General features: G+C 46.6%; 1 protein-coding gene across 2 annotated transcripts in view; it reads right to left on the reverse strand.

Moving 5' to 3' along the window:
- The window catches only part of arid2 (AT-rich interactive domain 2), a 205205-nt gene that overhangs the window by 25785 nt on the left and 159957 nt on the right, over positions 1-19463 (reverse strand). Inside the window, exons 12-14 of one of the 2 annotated variants that reach the window (XM_072485064.1) lie at positions 16932-17001; positions 4447-4581; positions 3226-3407 (exon numbers count right to left, since the gene is read on the reverse strand). In XM_072485064.1, coding sequence (XP_072341165.1) covers positions 3226-3407; positions 4447-4581; positions 16932-17001 — 387 coding nt within the window. Of the gene's footprint in view, positions 1-3225; positions 3408-4446; positions 4582-16931; positions 17005-19463 lie in introns of both variants that reach the window. The other variant, XM_072485063.1, reaches the window with a different exon arrangement.

The raw sequence follows: 19463 nt of genomic DNA on the forward strand, positions 1-19463 counted from the left end.
TCTGACATAGGCATTCAGGTAGCTCCATTCAGCCATAAATCTATTACTTTCCACCCCAATACTTCCCATCCCCCAACTCCCTCAGGATTCAATTCATTAACTCGACTCTGAATGTGAGTACCTAAATCTATGGAACTACACTTTTCCTGCCAAAAGGAAACTTAAAAGATCTGTGACGATGAATCCAGTACAAGTTTACGCACAGAACAGTGGAACCATCAAATTGTTCATTTAAGGCAGCGTTTCCCAAACTGAGTTCCGCAGGAGACACCCAGGGGTTCTGCAGACGTCCGGCCGTTTAACTTTGAGAAAAAAAACTGTCCTTCCATCTTGTCCAATCAAAGATGGTTTTCACACTGCATTGGCTACTGATAGGCACACGAATCACTAGAAACCAGTCTCTGATTAAATGTGTTAGAAATAGCAACAAAGTCAGCACTGGAAGTCTCAGTAAGGCCAAGAACAAAAGCGTCCAGGCGGCAGAGCCAGGTAGGCCATGGCCAAGTTTGGTGGTGGTGGTGGTAATGGTGGGGGGGGGGGAATAAAATAAACATAGAGAGGTGAGAGTATGAGAGGGAGGGAGCGGTGTGTGTTTGTTGTGTGTGGGACTGTGAGTATGTCTGTATAAGAGGGAGAGGGAGAGAGAGAGGGAGAGGGGCGTGAGAGTACGAGTGTCCGAGGTCGAGGTGCGAGTGTCCGAGGTCGAGGTGCGAGTGTCCGAGGTCGAGGTGCGAGTGTCCGAGGTCGAGGCGCGAGTGTCCGAGGTCGAGGCGCGAGTGTCCGAGGTCGAGGCGCGAGTGTCCGAGGTCGAGGCGCGAGTGTCCGAGGTCGAGGCGCGAGTGTCCGAGGTCGAGGCGCGAGTGTCCGAGGTCGAGGCGCGAGTGTCCGAGGTCGAGGCGCGAGTGTCCGAGGTCGAGGCGCGAGTGTCCGAGGTCGAGGCGCGAGTGTCCGAGGTCGAGGCGCGAGTGTCCGAGGTCGAGGCGCGAGTGTCCGAGGTCGAGGCGCGAGTGTCCGAGGTCGAGGCGCGAGTGTCCGAGGTCGAGGCGCGAGTGTCCGAGGTCGAGGCGCGAGTGTCCGAGGTCGAGGCGCGAGTGTCCGAGGTCGAGGCGCGAGTGTCCGAGGTCGAGGCGCGAGTGTCCGAGTGTCTGAGGTCGAGGTGCGAGTGTGAGATAGAGGTGCGTGTCTGAGATAGTGTGGCGTGTCTGAGATAGAGGTGCGTGTGTCTGAGAAAGGTGCGAGTGTGAGATAGAGGTGCGAGTGTGAGATAGAGGTGCGTGTCTGAGATAGAGTGGCGTGTCTGAGATAGAGGTGCGAGTGTGAGATAGAGGTGCGTGTCTGAGATAGAGTGGCGTGTCTGAGGTAGAGGTGCGAGTGTCTGAGATAGAGGTGCGAGTGTCTGAGATAGAGGTGCGAGTGTCTGAGAAAGAGGTGCGTGTCTGAGATAGAGTGGCGTGTCTGAGGTCGAGGTGCGTGTCTGAGATAGAGTGGCGTGTCTGAGATAGAGTGGCGTGTCTGAGGTCGAGGTGCGTGTCTGAGATAGAGTGGCGTGTCTGAGGTCGAGGTGCGTGTCTGAGATAGAGTGGCGTGTCTGAGGTCGAGGTGCGTGTCTGAGATAGAGTGGCGTGTCTGAGATAGAGTGGCGTGTCTGAGGTCGAGGTGCGTGTCTGAGATAGAGTGGCGTGTCTGAGGTCGAGGTGCGTGTCTGAGATAGAGTGGCGTGTCTGAGGTCGAGGTGCGTGTCTGAGATAGAGTGGCGTGTCTGAGATAGAGTGGCGTGTCTGAGATAGAGTGGCGTGTCTGAGATAGAGTGGCGTGTCTGAGATAGAGTGGCGTGTCTGAGATAGAGTGGCGTGTCTGAGATAGAGTGGCGTGTCTGAGATAGAGTGGCGTGTCTGAGATAGAGTGGCGTGTCTGAGATAGAGTGGCGTGTCTGAGATAGAGTGGCGTGTCTGAGATAGAGTGGCGTGTCTGAGATAGAGTGGCGTGTCTGAGATAGAGTGGCGTGTCTGAGATAGAGTGGCGTGTCTGAGATAGAGTGGCGTGTCTGAGATAGAGTGGCGTGTCTGAGATAGAGTGGCGTGTCTGAGATAGAGTGGCGTGTCTGAGATAGAGTGGCGTGTCTGAGATAGAGTGGCGTGTCTGAGATAGAGTGGCGTGTCTGAGATAGAGTGGCGTGTCTGAGATAGAGTGGCGTGTCTGAGATAGAGTGGCGTGTCTGAGATAGAGTGGCGTGTCTGAGATAGAGTGGCGTGTCTGAGATAGAGTGGCGTGTCTGAGATAGAGTGGCGTGTCTGAGATAGAGTGGCGTGTCTGAGATAGAGTGGCGTGTCTGAGATAGAGTGGCGTGTCTGAGATAGAGTGGCGTGTCTGAGATAGAGTGGCGTGGCTGAGATAGAGTGGCGTGTCTGAGATAGAGTGGCGTGTCTGAGATAGAGTGGCGTGTCTGAGATAGAGTGGCGTGTCTGAGATAGAGGTGAGAGTGTCTGAGAAAGAGGTGCGAGTGTGAAAGCTGAATGCGAGTGTGTTTGTGAGAGAGACAGAAAGGAAGAGTGAGTGAGTGAGTGAGGTGAGAGAAAAAAGATACTGAGATTGTGTGCATATACATATCTGATTTAAGAATTGAGCTATCGAGCAGCACTCCTAATACTAAACAAATCTGTGCGCAGAAGAGCAGCATCATTTCTCCCATTAAAAATGATAAAAGGCTTAAGTACTTGTTGAAAAAGAGAACTTTTAATTATAATAAATGTATATAGAAGAAATAGAAAATCTTTCTATAAATGTGTTTTTGTAAGTTTGCATCTTTTGAGTAAAAACAATCAATTTTTTGTGCTTTCACTCTTCAACATAATAAAGGGTGTTGCTCAGGGTTTCCGACTCTTGGCAGGTCAAACGGATCCTGTGGCTGGAAAAGTTTAGGAAACCCTGATTTAAGGTATTCTACAAAGAGCTTGTAGACTTCAGGCAGATGCTGTACCTGGCTGCTGAAGGTATTTTACATCAAAGGCATCAGCTCCGTCACAACACGCAGAAAATGTAGCTAGCTATGAAGGTGGCAGCCCTGATTATTTGTTGCAGGTGGTCAGCAGATTTTCCAAATCTTAGTCCAATTATTATTTTTTGTTTATTCAAAATGTTTGTCGGAAGGCCGGAATGTACTATTTTTTCTGCTTGACCTGATATGTTAATTATTCACACATTTATTTTCATGAATAAGCAACTTACCTGAGGGAGGTGGATTCTGTGTTAGCTCTGCCATAACGGAGGGAACAGTTGGTGATTGCTGGTAGTGTGTCTGCATGGGAAGTGGTGTAGCCCTTCTTTGGATCCCTACTATGTGTATTTGTGCTTGCCCATTATTATTGGGATCTTCTATTCGTTTTACTGTATGGGTTGGAAATGGAGACCTTGCATACAAGACAAAAAAAACATGTCAAGTTCTGTAAGCAAGCAGTTCAGTGTTCTAACCAAAACTATTCAGACTAAGCAATGCAACTACTGTTTCACAGATCGGGAATTGAGCATTTTGGGATGCTGTAACAGATTACCTCAGAATCTATCTTTTTTGCACAGCATTAAGATAGGAGCAAGATTAAGCTATTCAGCCCATCGAGTCTGCACCAGCATTTGATCATGGCTGATGTGCTTCACATCCCCATTTTCCACCCCCTCTATTAATCAAGAACCTATCTATCTCTAACTTAAAAACACTCAGTGTCTTGGCCGCCACAGCCTTCTGCGGCAACGAGTTCCACAGATTCACCATCCTCTGGCTGAAGAACATTTTGAAGCTGTGCCCTGTTTCTAATCTCTCCTACTAGTGGAAACATCTTCTCCACGTCCACTCTATATAGGTCCTCAGTATTCTGTAAGATTCAATGAGACCTCCCCTCAGCAATGTATTGAAAACATACAACAGGTAACTACAGCAAGGGACAGACAAGGGTTTTGACATGAGCTCGACTAATGAGCAGGAGAGGCCATATTTTCCAGTGGAAAAAACAGATATATCACAGGAGTTGCCTTCCCAAAGTAATTATATACTTGTTCAAAATCTTTTTAGGAATTGGCACTGACAGAAGCCATGTACCAAGATATGGGCCAGCGCATGGAGAATCAAATGGGGCTGGTTTAGCACAGCGGGCTAAACAGCTGGCTTGTAATGCAGAACAATGCTAGTAGTGCAGGTTCAATTTCCGTACCCGCCTCCCCGAACAGTCGCCAGAATATGGAGACTAGGGACTTTTCACAGTAACTTCATTGAAGCCTACTTGTGACAATAAGCTATTATTATTAACTGGTAAATACCAGGAACCGATTGATGTTCGGGTTGTGTCACAGACTATGCCAACATTTTGCCACCCACCTCAAGTTGCCTCCCATAAAATACTAACTTTGTCAATAATGTAGGAAGTGAAAAGTAGTTTTCACCTTCAATGGACTTACCGGAGACATCTGTTAAATCCTGATGAAGTCAGAATTCCACCCCGAGCTAATTTACTGCACACAGAAAGATATTCAGAGTACAGATCCACTCGTGAGATGGAGCCTTCCAAAGAGGTCTCAAAGTGTGCATTTAACCTATATAAATAAGCAAGAGGTCAAATTTCAGAAAAGATTTGAGGGACTTGGTTAAATTATCCAAGGCACCTTATTGTGTAACCATGGACGCAGTTTAGAGAAACATTCATCCCATTGGTAATTATTTCCTTAACTTATTGCAGTTTCATTATTGTTACCAGAGTTAAGTGGTAAAATAAGCTATTTTATTTAGGTTCTATAACTCTGGCAAAGATACTACAAAGGCTTTACCCATTCAATTAAAGTTCCTGACAGAAAAAGATCCTTTAAGCAGTATAAACGATTTACAATTAAACATCAATATTTCATGTTTATTGACTTCTAGGAAGACTATTTTCGGATGCTGATGATCTTTAGTTCGGCAGCAGTACAAATGTGTACTTAGTGAGCATTTATATTCAAAATAACACCTTAATCACTGAAACATTAAATTAAGATATAAAATCAAATGTCAATTCAAATAATGAGTGGAAATTAAATTTGTAGCTAATAATGACAGACTCAGTCAAACGTCAAAGAGTCATCATCAGATTCTCTCTGGCTGGAGATGGTCATTTCGTGAAACGTTTGTATCCTTCAGAGCAAAATTAAAATAAGTAAATAACATACAGCGCACTGCGTGGTGGAACATATATTTTAGCATGATACATTGCAAGTTAGTGAGGGTATTGCGAAGATTCACTCATCGTGTTCTGCAGCCTCACCCTGGATGTTAATCATGCTCCCACTGAACCTTGCAGGGTGCTTTATCGAGAAACTGAACAACTTGCTAAGTATTTGGAATTGGTCATTCGATTTGACAACTTTCCAGAATTGTCCTTTGGAAGCTCTTGTCTCGGTCGTTTGCATCCATATGTCGACAGATGATAGGCACATTACTGTGGCCATTGCCTTGAATAAGCTTCATGCTCACTTTTACTGATACCAGCTTTTTACACCAGATTTAAAAAATGGAATTCAAATTCTTAAACTCCCACAAACTTCCGTTTTTAATCCAGACCTCTAGGTCAGGGATTTTCAAAGTGCGGGTCGCTGACGGGTGTCGGGAGCGTCACGGAGCGATCAGTTGTGCCATTCCCATGGTCGTCCGGATCACGGGAGAAACGCCCACAGCCGTTACCAGCTTTTACGTTGAGAATGGCAGCCTCTATCACCTTTTAAATGAAAAGAAAGGAGGCTGAGTGCAGTCTTCCAGACAGAAGCGGCACCCTGTATGTACACTTGACGTCAAGTGCCCTCTATGTAGGGTGGCATGGTGGCGCAGTGGTTAACACTGCTACCTCACTGCGCCGAGGACTCGGGTTCGATCCTGGCCCCGGGTCACTGCCCGTGTGGGGTTTGCACATTCTCCCAGTGTCTGTGTGGGTCTCACCCCCACAACCCAAAAAGATGTGCAGGGTGGGTGAATTGGCCATGTTAAATTGCCCTTTGATTGGGAAAAAAAAAAAAAGAGTTGGGTACTCTTAAATTTGTTTTTAAGAAGTGCCCTCTGCGTATGTGGTTTTGGCGCCAAATCATGGAGCAGAGCTGCTTCCATTTTCCAGCTGCTGGCAAGAGGACTGTGAAGATGGATCATTTTCTTAAAAGTAAGAGACAGCGAGAGACTCAGATAGGCAGTGTACCTGTTGGACAGCTGCTAGAGAGTTCAGGGCAGGACAGAGCAGTGCTAGCGTTAGCTCTGTACAGAGCCCCTCTGGTTAACAGCCTACAAAGAAGAAACTTAACTCAGGAACAAAGCAGTGTAAAGATGATATCTTGAGTTTTGTCAATTGTGCCAATGCAAATAAGGATGCAAAGCCCATGTGTGTTATATACAGAGAAGTACCAGCAAATGAAAAGGAAAAGTTTCAGATTTTGAAAGAGAAGTGGTAGGTGAAAAAATTCCTTTTGAGGTCGAGACCCCAGATTCAGTTATTAACTTACAGCTGAACTCCAAATGAAAAGACTATTCTGGTGTACCTGACCTACGATGCCACATTAAAACATGCCAAAAGCCCATGAGGCTGTCAGCATTCTGAGGTAGCATCTCACAGGAGTATCTAGTGCGGAGTAAAACAAGCATTGTTTGCTATTACCCTCCATGGCATAGTGGTTAGTACTGCTGCTTTACAGCGCCAGGAACCCAGGTTCAATTCCAACCTTGGGTGACTATCTCTGTGGAGTTTGCACATTCTCCCAGTGTCTGCGTGGGTTTCCTCTGGGTACTCCAGGTTCCTCCCACAGTCCAAAGATGTGTCAGTCAGGTTGATTGGCCATGCTAAATTGTCCCTTAGTGTCCAAAAGGATAGGTTAGGTTAACGGGGGGGCTTGGGTGTAGGTAGGGTGCTCTTTCATCGGTACAGACTCGATGACTGACAGACCTCCATCTGCACTGTAAGAATTCTATGATTCAGGACGACTACATCTGTGAAGTTACACTTTCCGTTTTCATGAATATGAAGATAGCACAAAGTAACTGGCTGAAGTCTACACCTGATATGCACATTGCTCTCTTCTCCTCTGAACCTGATTCAAGTGAGATCGTTGAGGACCACGCAAGCTCACCTTTCACGTTAAAGATAAGCAAACGTGGTGTGTTGCGAAGGTCGCTCAGCGTGGGTTGCTAAGATCGGCCGGTTGACAAAAATGGGTCCCGGGAAAAACAGTTTGAAAACACTGCTCTAGAATACTAGTCCAGTAACATAGCCACTATATTCCCAGGGTTAAACAACATAATCATAGGATAATAAAAGCAAAACACTCCAGGGGCTGGAAATCTGATATAAAAACAGAAAGTGCTGGATATATTCAGCTGGTCTAGCAGCTTTGGTGGTGAGAGAGTTAATGTTTTGAGTCGAATATGACATCACAGAATGAGATGGTCCCAGCATGAAAGACATCACAATGCAAAACAAAAGGGACCTGTTTCAAGTTCTACAATGGGCAATAGCAGGCGGGATTCTCCGAAATGGAGGCAGAGTGTTCGCGCCGTCGAGGTTCACGACGGCGCGAAACGGCCCCTATCCCGGCCGATTCAGGGCCCGATAATAGGCTAGGAGCGGCGCCGTGTCATTTACACGCGCCAGGCCTTGGCGCCGCATAAAGGCAAACATGACGCGGCCGGCGCCGCATAACTGGCATCACCCGCGCATGTGTGGTTGCCGTCCTCTCTGAGTCCGCCCTGCAAGAAGACGTCAGACGGATCTTGCGGGGAAGAAAGGAGGTCCTCCTTCAGAGAGGCCGGCCCGACGATCGGTGGGCACCAATCGTGGGCCAGACCCCATTTGAGGCCCCCCCCCCCAGGTGCAGGATCACCCCCCCCCCTCCGTAAGCCGCCCCCCAGCGTTCCCGCGCTGTTCCGGCCGGCAGCGACCAGGTGTGGACGGCGCCGGGGGGAGAACCTGCCATTTTGGGCTGGCCGTTCGGCCCATCCGGGCCTGAGAATAGCAGGGGTGCCAGAGAATCGCCATTTTGGGTGTCTCGGGCGATTCTCCGGCCTGCGCCGCGCGGAACTCGACGGGGCCGTTCTCGCCGCTCGGGAGAATCGCAGGAGGGCGTCGGACCGGCGTTGCGGGAAAATTTGGCGACCCAGGCGATTCTCCCAACTGGCGCGGGATCGGAGAATCGCGCCCAGCATGACTGAAAACATCAGTTATTTTAAAACTGGTATTAAAATAAGAAAAATCTATATTCATTCCAGAGCTCAACGGTTTTGTAATTCTTCAGCTCCACAAGTTCAAATAAAACATATAACTCAAATCAGGATTTTCTAAAATACTATAATACATTAACCCCAACCATTTGAAATAACCAAATATAAATTCTGCTTATCCCATAATTAATATATCTTCTCTCCTATCTCATTCCTTCTGTGCTATTCTAACTTTAATTGTTCGACTTAATCTGATGATTCAAATTCCCTTCATCACATTTACCTGAAAAATTCATTTCATTTTTGTTTGGCGATGGGAGCAAACTTTTAAAAATAACTTGGGTTGGAGCAGCACAGGTGGCACTGTGGTTAGCACTGCTGCCTCACGGCACCAAAGAACTGGGTTCGATCCCAACACACGGGCCATTGTCCATGTGGAGTTTGCACATTCTCCCAGTGTCTGCATGGGTCTCACCCCCACAACCCAAAGATGTGCAGGTAGGTGAATTGGCCACACTAAATTGCCCCTTAATTGGTAAAAAATAAATAAATAACTGGGTTGGATGCACTAAAGAATGGCCTAAAAGACAAGCTTTTCAACTCATTAAAAGCTCAAAAATTAAACTGGCCATTGTATCTTGACGATTTCAATCATTAACATGTCATTCCCTATCAGGATAAAAAGAAATTGCCAATGTAAAAAAATAAAACTTTGTTGATGCCTTTAGAGAAAAAGAGCATGTTTATTATGTGCAAAGACCTTAGGCATAATGCCTCAATGCTTCTCAATATTGAATGCATATTTTACAGACTGTTATGCTAAAAATACAATGCAAGTTGCATTGGTATGTTGAAGAATACATTTTGGCATACCTAATGTTCCTTTGATGTTAAGGATCTTAGCCCCGACTTCCGGGTGCGGTGATGCACTGCTAAGCCGCACGTTTCGGCACCTCCCGTTCCAACGGACTTTTGGGCTCTTATCGGGAGCCCCAATAAAATTAGGTTTTTTCGACCTAACCCAGTGTGGGGTGACGAAGGAAGGAGTTCCCACGGGTCTGTATGGAAAGGAGCGGCGGTAGTGGCCAGTATGCGAAGGATCCTTTGGAGCAGCGGCAGAGAAGAGAAGGGAGAAGCAAGATGGCGGCGGATGGAGCCCAGATGGTATGGGGCCCGGACGAGCAGGAGTTTCTCCGACGATGTGTGGAGGAGCTCAATAAAGAGGTGCTGGCGCCAATGTTACTGGCAATCGAGGGACTGAAGGAAACACAAAAAGGTCCAGGCGATGGAGCTCCGTGGAGTGAAGGCAAAGGCAGCCGAGAATGAAGATGAGATACAAGGCCTGGTGGTAAAAACGGAGATACACGAGGCACTACACAAGAGGTGCATAGAAAGGCTGGAAGCCTTGGAGAACAGCTCGAGGAGGAAAAACCTACGGATTCTAGGTCTCCCCGAAGGAGCAGAGGGAGCTGACGCTGGGGCTTATGTGAGCACGATGCTCCACACACTAATGGGAGCTGAGGCCCCAACGGGCCCCCTGGAAGTGGAGGGAGCGTACCGGGTCCTCGTGAGAAGACCAAAGGCAGGTGAAACACCAAGAGCAATAGTGGTGAAGTTCCATCGCTACAGGGACAGAGAGATGATTCTGAGCTGGGCCAAGAAGGCACGGAGTAGCAAATGGGAGAATGCGGTGATTCGTGTGTATCAGGACTGGAGTGCGGAGGTGGCGAGAAGGAGGGCGAATTTTAACCGGGCCAAAGCGGTGCTCCATAGAAAGAAAATTAAATTTGCTGCAGCCGGCGCAACTGTGGGTCACGCATCAGGGCAAGCACCACTACTTCGAGACGGCGGAGGAGGCATGGACATTTATCCAAGAAGAGAAACTGGACTAGATTTGAGAGTTTGATGTTTGGAGAGAAGCAGCGAGGTGGTGGTACAGAAATGTAAAGTGGGGAAAGGGGAGGGCTACTGTACAGCAATGTTGGATGGGGAATTTCTCTCCCCCCGATGGGGACACACACGAAGAAATGTGGGCGCCGGTGGGAAAAGGGACAGGGAAGGGGAATGAGGGAACTGCGCCATAGGGGGCGGGGCCGAGAGGAAAGCGCGGGTACTTTCCCGCGCTATGCAAATTATAGCGGGAAAACGGGCGCAGGAAGGAAGGGAGCCCCACACGCAAGGAGGTCAAAGAGTGAACGGGGGAAGCCGAGGTCAGCCAGAGTTAGCTGACTTCCGGAAGCAATATGGGGGGAGTAATCAAGCTAGAGGGGGATCTAGCGGGGGGGAGGGGGGGGGGGGAGATCAACTGGGTTGCTGCTGCTGAGTGCAAGGGGGAGCTGGTAAGAGATGAGGTGGTCGGGGCGGGAAGGCGCTACCTGGGGGACAGACGGGTGCGCGGGACCTGGATGAGGAGGTGGCCTAAAAAAGGGGATGGCTAGTCGACGGGGGGGGGGGGGGAAGTGAATGACCCCCCAATCCGGCTGATCACGTGGAATGTGTGAGGCTTAAATGGGCCGATTAAGAGGGCACGGGTGTTTGCGCACTTAAAGAGACTGAAGGCAGACGTTGTCATGCTCCAAGAGACGCACCTGAAGTTGGCGGATCAGGTTAGACTAAGAAAAGGATGGGTGGGACAGGCATTCCACTCAGGGTTGGACGCAAAAAACAGAGGGGTGGCAATATTGGTGGGGAAACGTGTATCATTCGAGGCTGAGAACAGAGTGGTGGACAGTGGGGGCAGATATGTGATGGCGAGTGGCAGACTGCAGGGAGAGGCGGTTGTGCTGGTGAATGTATATGCCCCGAATTGGGATGACGCGGGATTCATGAAGCGAATGCTAGGACGTATCCCGGACCTGGAGGTGGGAAATTTGATAATGGGGGGGGGGGGGGGGGACTTTAACACAGTGCTGGATCCAGGGCTAGACCGGTCCAGATCCAGGACCGGGAGAAGGCCGGCAGCGGCCAAGGTGCTTAAGGGATTTATGGAACAAATGGGGGGAGTGGATCCGTGGAGATTCACCAGGCCAATGGCTAAAGAGTTCTCTTTCTTCTCCCGCGTCCATAAGGTATACTCCCGGATAGACTTTTTCGTTCTGGGAAGGGCACTGATCCCGAAAATTGGCAGGAACGGAGTACTCGGCCATAGCCGTTTCAGACCACGCCCCGCATTGGGTGGATCTGGAACTAGGAGAGGAAAGGGAGCAGCGCCCACTCTGGCGACTAGATATGGGACTACTGGCGGACGAGGGGGTCTGCGGAAGGGTGAGGGGGTGTATTGAGCGATACCTGGAGGTCAACGACGATGGGGAGGTTCAGGTGGGGGTAGTAAGGGAAGCGCTGAAGGCGGTGGTTAGAGGAGAGCTGATCTCCATTAGAGCCCACAAGGGGAAACAAGAGGGCAAAGAAAGAGAGAGATTAGTGGGGGAAATTTTGAGGGTGGATAAAAAATATGCGGAGGCCCCAGACGAAGGGCTACACAGAGAAAGACGAAGACTACAGACGGAGTTTGATCTGCTGACCACGGGAAAGGCAGAGGCACAGTGGAGAAGGCACAGGGGATGCAATATGAGTATGGGGAAAAGGCGAGCCGGCAGCTAGCCCAACAACTTCGGAAGAGGATGGCGGCGAGAGAGATCGGGGGAGTTAGGGACGAAATGGGAAATTTGGAGCAGAGAGCAGGGTAAGTGAACGAGGTGTTCAAGACCTTTTACGAGAGGCTATACAAGTCCCAACCCCCGGGGGGAAAAGAAGGAATGCTACACTTTCTGGACCAGCTAAGGTTCCCGAAGGTGAAGGGGCAGGAGGTGGCAGGTCTGGGGTCACCAATCGAGGTGGATGAGGTGATTAAAGGACTGGGGAACATGCAGGCAGGGAAGGCCCCGGGACCAGACGGGTTTCCGGTGGAATTCTACAGGAAGTATATGGATCTGTTGGCCCCGCTTTTGGCGAGAACCTTTAATGAGGCTAAGGAAAGAGGGATGCTACCCCCGACAATGTCGGAGGCGACGATATCGCTAATCCTGAAACGAGATAAAGACCCGCTGCAATGCGGGTCATACAGGCCTATCTCACTCCTAAATGTAGATGCCAAACTGCTGGCCAAAGTGATGGCGACAAGGATAGAGGATTGCGTCCCAGGGGTGGTGCATGACGATCAGACAGGGTTTGTAAAGGGGAGGCAAGGGGAGAATGTTAATGTACGGAGGTTGCTGGGGGTGATGATGACGCCCCCACCGGAGGGGGAGACAGAGATAGTGGCGGCGATGGATGCAGAGAAGGCATTCGATAGGGTGGAGTGGGGCTATCTGTGGGAGGTGCTGAAGAGGTTTGGGTTCGGTGAGGGGTTTATTAGTTGGGTCAGACTCTTATATGGGGCCCCGATGGCAAGCGTAGTTACAAACCGGCAAAGATCGGGATATTTTCGGCTACATAGGGGTAAAAGACAAGGGTGTCCCCTGTCCCCGTTACTGTTCGTGTTGGCAATTGAACCACTGGCCATAGCGCTGAGGGGTTCTAAGAAATGGAGGGGGGTGCTTAGAGGGGGAGAGGAACACCGGGTGTCGCTCTACGCAGATGATCTACTGCTATATGTTGCGGACCCGGTAGAGGGGATACCAGAGGTATTGCAGATACTTAGGGAGTTTGGAGAGTTCTCGGGATACAAACTAAATATGGGGAAGATCGAGCTTTTTGTAATGCACCCCGGGAAAAGGGCAGGGGGATAGATGCTCTGCCGCTGAGGAGAGTGGTAAGGAACCTCCGATACCTGGGGATCCAGGTGGCCAGGAACTGGGTAACCCTGCATAGACTTAACCTGACGCGACTGGTGGAGCAGATGGAGGAGGACTTTAAGAGGTGGGATATGGTGCCGCTGTCGCTGGCGGGCAGAGCGCAGGCAGTTAAAATGGTGTTCCTCCCGAGGTTTCTTTTCGTGTTTCAGTGCCTCCCCATTCTGATCACAAAGGCCTTTTTAAAAAAAATAGATAGGAGCATTATGAGCTTTGTGTGGGCGGGAAAGACCCCGAGAGTAAAGAGGGGGTTCCTGCAGCGCAGTAGGGACAGAGGGGGAATGGCGCTGCCGAGTCTGAGCGACTACTATTGGGCCGCCAATGTGTCGATGGTCTGTAAGTGGATGAGGGAGGAAGAGGGAGCAGCGTGGAAGAGGCTGGAGATGGCGTCCTGTAAGGGAACGAGCCTAAAAGCGCTGGCGACGGCGCCGCTGCCGTTTTCCCCGAAAAGGTACACCACAAACCCAGTGGTGGTGGCAACCTTGAGGATCTGGGGGCAGTGGAGGCGACACAGGGGAGTGACGGGTGCCTCGGTGTGGTCCCCGATAAGGAATAACCACAGGTTTGTCCCAGGTAGGATGGATGGGGGGTCCCAGTGTTGGCAGCGAGCAGGAATTAGGAAGCTGAGGGACCGGTTTATAGACGGGACGTTTGCAAGTCTGGGAGTGCTAGAGGAAAAATATAAGTTGCCCCCAGGGAACGCCTTCCGATATATGCAAGTGAGGACATTTACGAGGCAACAGGTGAGGGAATTTCCGCAGCTCCCGACGCAGGGGATGCAAGATAGAGTGATTTCGGGGGCATGGGTTGGAGAGGGCAAAGTTTCCGAAATATACCGGGAGATGAGGGACGAGGGGGAGGCGATGATCGTGGAGCTGAAAGGAAAATGGGACGAAGAGCTGGGGGAAGAGATCGAGGAGGGGCTATGGGCGGATGCCCTAAGTAGGGTAAATTCCTCGTCCTCGTGTGCCAGGCTTAGCCTGATTCAATTTAAGGTTCTACATAGAGCACATATGACGGGAGCAAGACTGAGCAGGTTTTTCAGGGTCGAGGACAGATGTGGGAGTTGTTCAGGAAGCTCGGCGAACCACACACACATGTTTTGGTCGTGTCCAGCACTGCATGAGTTCTGGGGAGGGTGTGGCAAGGGTAATTTCAAAGGTGGTGAAGGTCCGGGTCAAGCCAGGCTGGGGGTTAGCTATATTTGGGGTTGCAGAAGAACCGGGAGTGCAGGAGGTGAAAGAGGCTGACATTTTGGCATTTGCGTCCCTAGTAGCCCGGCGTAGGATTCTACTTATGTGGAAGGAAGCGAAGCCCCCGGGCGTGGAGGCCTGGATAAACGACATGGCAGGGTTCATAAGATTGGAACGAATAAAATTTGCGTTGAGAGGATCGGCTCAGGGGTTCTCCAGGCGGTGGCAACCGTTCCTTGACTATCTCGTGGAACGATAATGAAAAGATAGAAATGACAGCAGCAGCAACCCAGGGGGGAGGGGGAGGGGGGGCGGGGGGAGCACTACTTTGTGTTTTTGCTATTTGTTTTTCTCTTCTAGTTTTTTGTTGTAAGCTCACTACATTATTTAAATAATGTTTAATGTATAATCCCTTGTTGAGTTGTAAAAACGGAAAAATTTCTGTTTGAAAAATTTCAATAAAATATATATTTTTTAAAAAAGCATCTTAGCCCTAGAGAATTAATCCCTTCCATATTTAGCATCCAATATCCAAATAAAGTTTTCCAAGATCAGCCATAAAACAGTTGGCCAGGAACTTTTAGCAAGATTAGCAATTTACAGCACAAAAAAAGGCCAGAGTATATGCTTCTTACAAGCTTCCTCCAACTCTATTGACTTCATCTCACCCTATTACATGTTCTTCTTCCTCATGTACTTATCCAGCTTGACCTTAAATGTATTTATACTATTCACCTCAATCAATTCCTCTGGAAGGGAACTGCACATTCTCAGCATTCTGAGTGATGGAACCTCTCCTGAACTCCTTATTGGATTTCTTAATGGCTATCTTACCTTTATGGTGCACAATTTTAGATGCTTCCACAAGTGGAAACATCTTCTCTACACCAACCTTACAAACCCTTCCATAATTTCAGCTTACATCTCTGTCTTCAATAGAGTCTCAAACTGTTCCGACTTTCCTGATAGTTGTACACTTAGTTTTGATGGAATAATATTCTTTATTAGTGTCACAAGTAGGCTTACATTAACACTGCAATTAAGTTACTGTGAACATTCCCTAGTCACCACACTACAATGGGTACACGGAGGGAGAATTCAGAATGTCCAATTCACCTAACAAGCACATCTTTCGAGACTTGTGGGAGGAAACCGGAGCACCCGGAGAAAATCTACGGACATGGGGTGAACATTCAGACTCCGCAGACGGGAGTCGAACAGGGTCCCTGGCGCTGTGAAGCAACAGTGCTAACCACTGTACTACCGTGCTGCCCATGTAATCCTTGCAAATCATTTTTGTACTTTCTCCAAGGTTAACATGGCACGACCATTTCAGTAGCAAACCAGTGCCACACCATGGATATTTTTGGAAAATTAAATGCTATACCTTAGTCTGTGAAGAAAATACTTTCATGTCGGTCTGTGATGGATTTAACTCAAATCGCAGAGATGAAGGAATAACGCACTTATCCAATCTCACATTGTTTTTTACTATTTTACTATTGCATATTTGACATAACATTTAATTGTATTCATCCTATTTATTGGCTTACATTGTCTTTATTCAATCCACTAAAACATACACAAAATCTAAGTAGAATAGATTAACTGTTGTTAATAGTCCCAAAATTGCTATCAAATTGAAATATAGTCGAAAGGTCTTTAAATATTTAATCCAAGCTACAGAGATTATATATATTTTGTCATAATTGTAAAGAACAATTTTTTAGATATCCACGTGTTTGTGGAGTGATACTAACCTTTCATAATTATTTAAGTTGTATAGAATTTCAGAAAAAAATACAAGTACGCATTATGCCATGACCTCGGATTGTACCCAAAATTAAGTTCCGGTAAATTTGAAGTCTTCCATGCCTCCAGCCACTGAGAACATAATCCACAAACAACCAGATATCCTGCCTATTTTTTATTAATGTTAGATGGACCAGCTAACGAGGGGTGTAATAGAAACCATGACAATAATATATTTTTTTAAATTAAGATTACATTTTAGCTAATATTCTGCACATCCTGAATCTTGGCGTTCATATTATGCGCAAGCAATGCTGAAACTGCTATTAGCAAAAAAGCAGTATCAAAATACTCTGTTTCAACTGTATTGTGTCCAACGGTTTTCGACAAGTTTCTTTCTTTTTATTATTCTTTCATGGGATGTGGGTATCACTGGCAATGACAACATTTGCTGCCCATCCCCAATTGCCCTTAAACTGAGTGGCCTTTCAGGCCATTTCAGAGAGCAGTTAAGAGTCACCACATTGTGGGGCTCTGGAGTCACATGTAGGACAGATTTCCTTCCCTAAAGGACATTAGTGAAGCATATTGGTTTTTATGGCAAATCAATGCAGTTTCACGGTTGACATTTCTGAATTTATCAATTAATTGGATTTAAATTCCACTGGCTGCCATGGTGGGGCTTGAACTCGTGTATCCAGAAAATTAACTTGAGCCTCTAGGTCACTAGTCCAAAGACATTAACACTACCCTACCATGTACCACAATCTTACAAGTTATATTGTATATGTTGTGTTGCCCTATTATGTATTTTCATTTATTCCCTTTTCTTCTCATGTACTTAATGATCTCTTGAGCTGCTCGCAGAAAAATACTTTTCACTGTACCTCGGTACACGTGACAATAAACAAATCCAATCCAATCCAATCACTATAGTTAAATACATAATAATTCTACTGCATTTTCTTGACTATTTATACTTACCACTGGCAGCCAAACTTTTCACTGTCAACTTCTATTCCTGGTGGTGTTACTAATGCAGAGCCAACTCTTGCTGCTGTGCAAGTGAGGAAGAACAGAAGATTATGATGTGGTGTTTGGGGATGGTGGTAGGGAGAAGGGTGGTGAAGGAATACCATAATATGGGACAGATTCTTTTGCTTTGTCCTGAACAATAACTTAAACATTTGTTTTATTTATATATATATTATATATATATATAATATATATATATATATATATCATATATATATACTTAATTACCCTTGTATTTATTTCATGCTTGTATTTCCAATTAGAAAATAAAAGGGAAATTAGTCCTCATTGTAAGTTCTGTTCTCCAAACACAACTTTGCATATAAACACTTGGGTTTACCTGATTGTATGCATGTTGGTAGATATTTTCAAATGTACCCACATGCTCCGAAGTGACCTTCTGCATAGTAAGTGGCACTCCCTCCCATCAATACTGGTGAAGAGTTAGAAGTTACTTACTGAGGTGATGTAGAGTCTCAGCACCAGCAGATGGCGCCACAGGCTAGTGGGATAAAAATTCTCAATTCTGGAGATTAATTGGCCAATAAAAGGTGATTTACAGAAACCAGAAGCAGTATTTTTTTAAAAACTAAAATGTGATCTCTTCCAGGTTTATAGTTTCCCCCTCCAGCTATGCCCAAGACCTTAGAGCCCTGCCAATCCTAGCCTTTTGAGCATTCACAATTTCAAGCACCCTTGTTACTGGCGGCCTTGTCTTCAGTTGACAAGGCTCTAAGCTCTGAAATTCCCTCTGTAAACCTCTCCACCTCACTTTCCTCCTTTAAGGCAATCCTTAAAACCTACTCTTTGTACAAAGCTTGGCCATCTGGTTCAATATCATATGTGGCTCAGTGTCAATGTTTTATTCGATAACATCTTGGGATGTTTTGTTTCATTAAACGTGCTACATAAATGCAAATTGTTGCTTTTGCAGTTCATATTTGGCATAGGCTTAAGGCCTCAAAAAAGTTATTCTTGCAGGACATATAAATTGGCTTTCTATTGCCAAATACATCTAGCTGATCAAGAAAATAAAACAAATAAAACAGAATGCTATAAGGGAATAAAATGCACCTTTATTAGCGGCTGATGAGAGTAGATCTGAAACAAGCCATAAATTAATCAGTAAGAAAGCAAAGGATGAAACAAAGATGAAGGTATAGATTACTTGAAAATTGTCTAGTGTTTTGCTTTTCAGCTTGTAAAACTTAAAAAGCAACTTGCCCAATTCAAACACACAAGTTTATTTTTCAGCTTGATTAAATGTTAAAGTTAATTCCCATTTCCCTCGACACTACACAACCACCACTTTCTCCCCACACACCATTTCTCCCTCCCCACAACAGAATCAAAATATTTTGCCAAGAGAGAATCAACAGGTTTGTGCCAGAAAACCATTCTTTGGAGAACAGAAATTACAGTGGGCAACTTCCATTTCTCCTTCAAAAGCAGGTCTTCCATCTATGGAAGCTTCAAAAGGTAGATCAACAGGGACAGAGAAGTGTACATCTAAATATCAAATTAAACAATACCCACTGTGAACCAATCCCTATTGCCCAGTTTAAGACTATAATGCTTCTAAATTTTGTTGTAAGTTTATATTTTCTCCCCTTACACTTTTTCAGGTCTCCCCTCGCCACAGACCATTCTCCAAGTCACGAGGAAGTGTATGAACATGGCCCCGGGGAAAACATCCCTCCAAATTTTCCTTCCTCTCTGTGAGAATATGCCTGGTCTCTGCTGTTGAACAAAGAAAGATGGCAGTCATTTTCCAGCAGCCATACCATGGTTCACGTTGGTTAGGAATAAAGGCCAAGTGGCAGGCCTAGGATGAAGCCAAATAACTTGAAGGTTAAAATCCCCAAATTGCAAAGGGGATTGACAAAATAAGAACATCTAGGGACTGAACATTAATTGACCAGTTATCCAAATGGCATTTACTAGCTTCTGCCCTAGATGGCCTGGTATCACTAATATTTAGTGAACATCACTCTAGCCAACAGCATCAACTTTGTACTACTAACTTTGCATTAATTTAATCATTTAGAGGTGCTAGTACTGCAAACAAATTTTGAAATAGCTATCAGGTAAATCTACAGAAACCAGCTAATTTTAACTGATAGTTCCGATGCCTTTGTTTATATTATTTAAAATTTAACTTGTCTGAGAGCATTACTTTCATCTCCTTACAATGAACCCATAGCTGACATGTCTAGAATGTTCCTATAACCACTGTTCTGAGGCAAAAAACCTAGCAAGGACATTGGGATGATTTGAAGATCCTATTGTTTACTTAGCTTGTAACAAGGGGAATATCATCTACTTGAAACCATCCAGCAGCACAAAGTAATGACTACAAAAAGAAAGGCAGAATTATTGAGCAGAGAAGGAAGAAGAAATTGGGCAATATGGGTGGTCTAAGCCAAGTGAGGAAACAACCCATACCATGCAGCGAGTCCTGTGGTGAAAAATAAAATGCAA

This window comes from Scyliorhinus torazame, chromosome 19, assembly GCF_047496885.1.
Source record: "Scyliorhinus torazame isolate Kashiwa2021f chromosome 19, sScyTor2.1, whole genome shotgun sequence".
NCBI classification, from domain to species: Eukaryota; Metazoa; Chordata; class Chondrichthyes; order Carcharhiniformes; family Scyliorhinidae; genus Scyliorhinus; species Scyliorhinus torazame.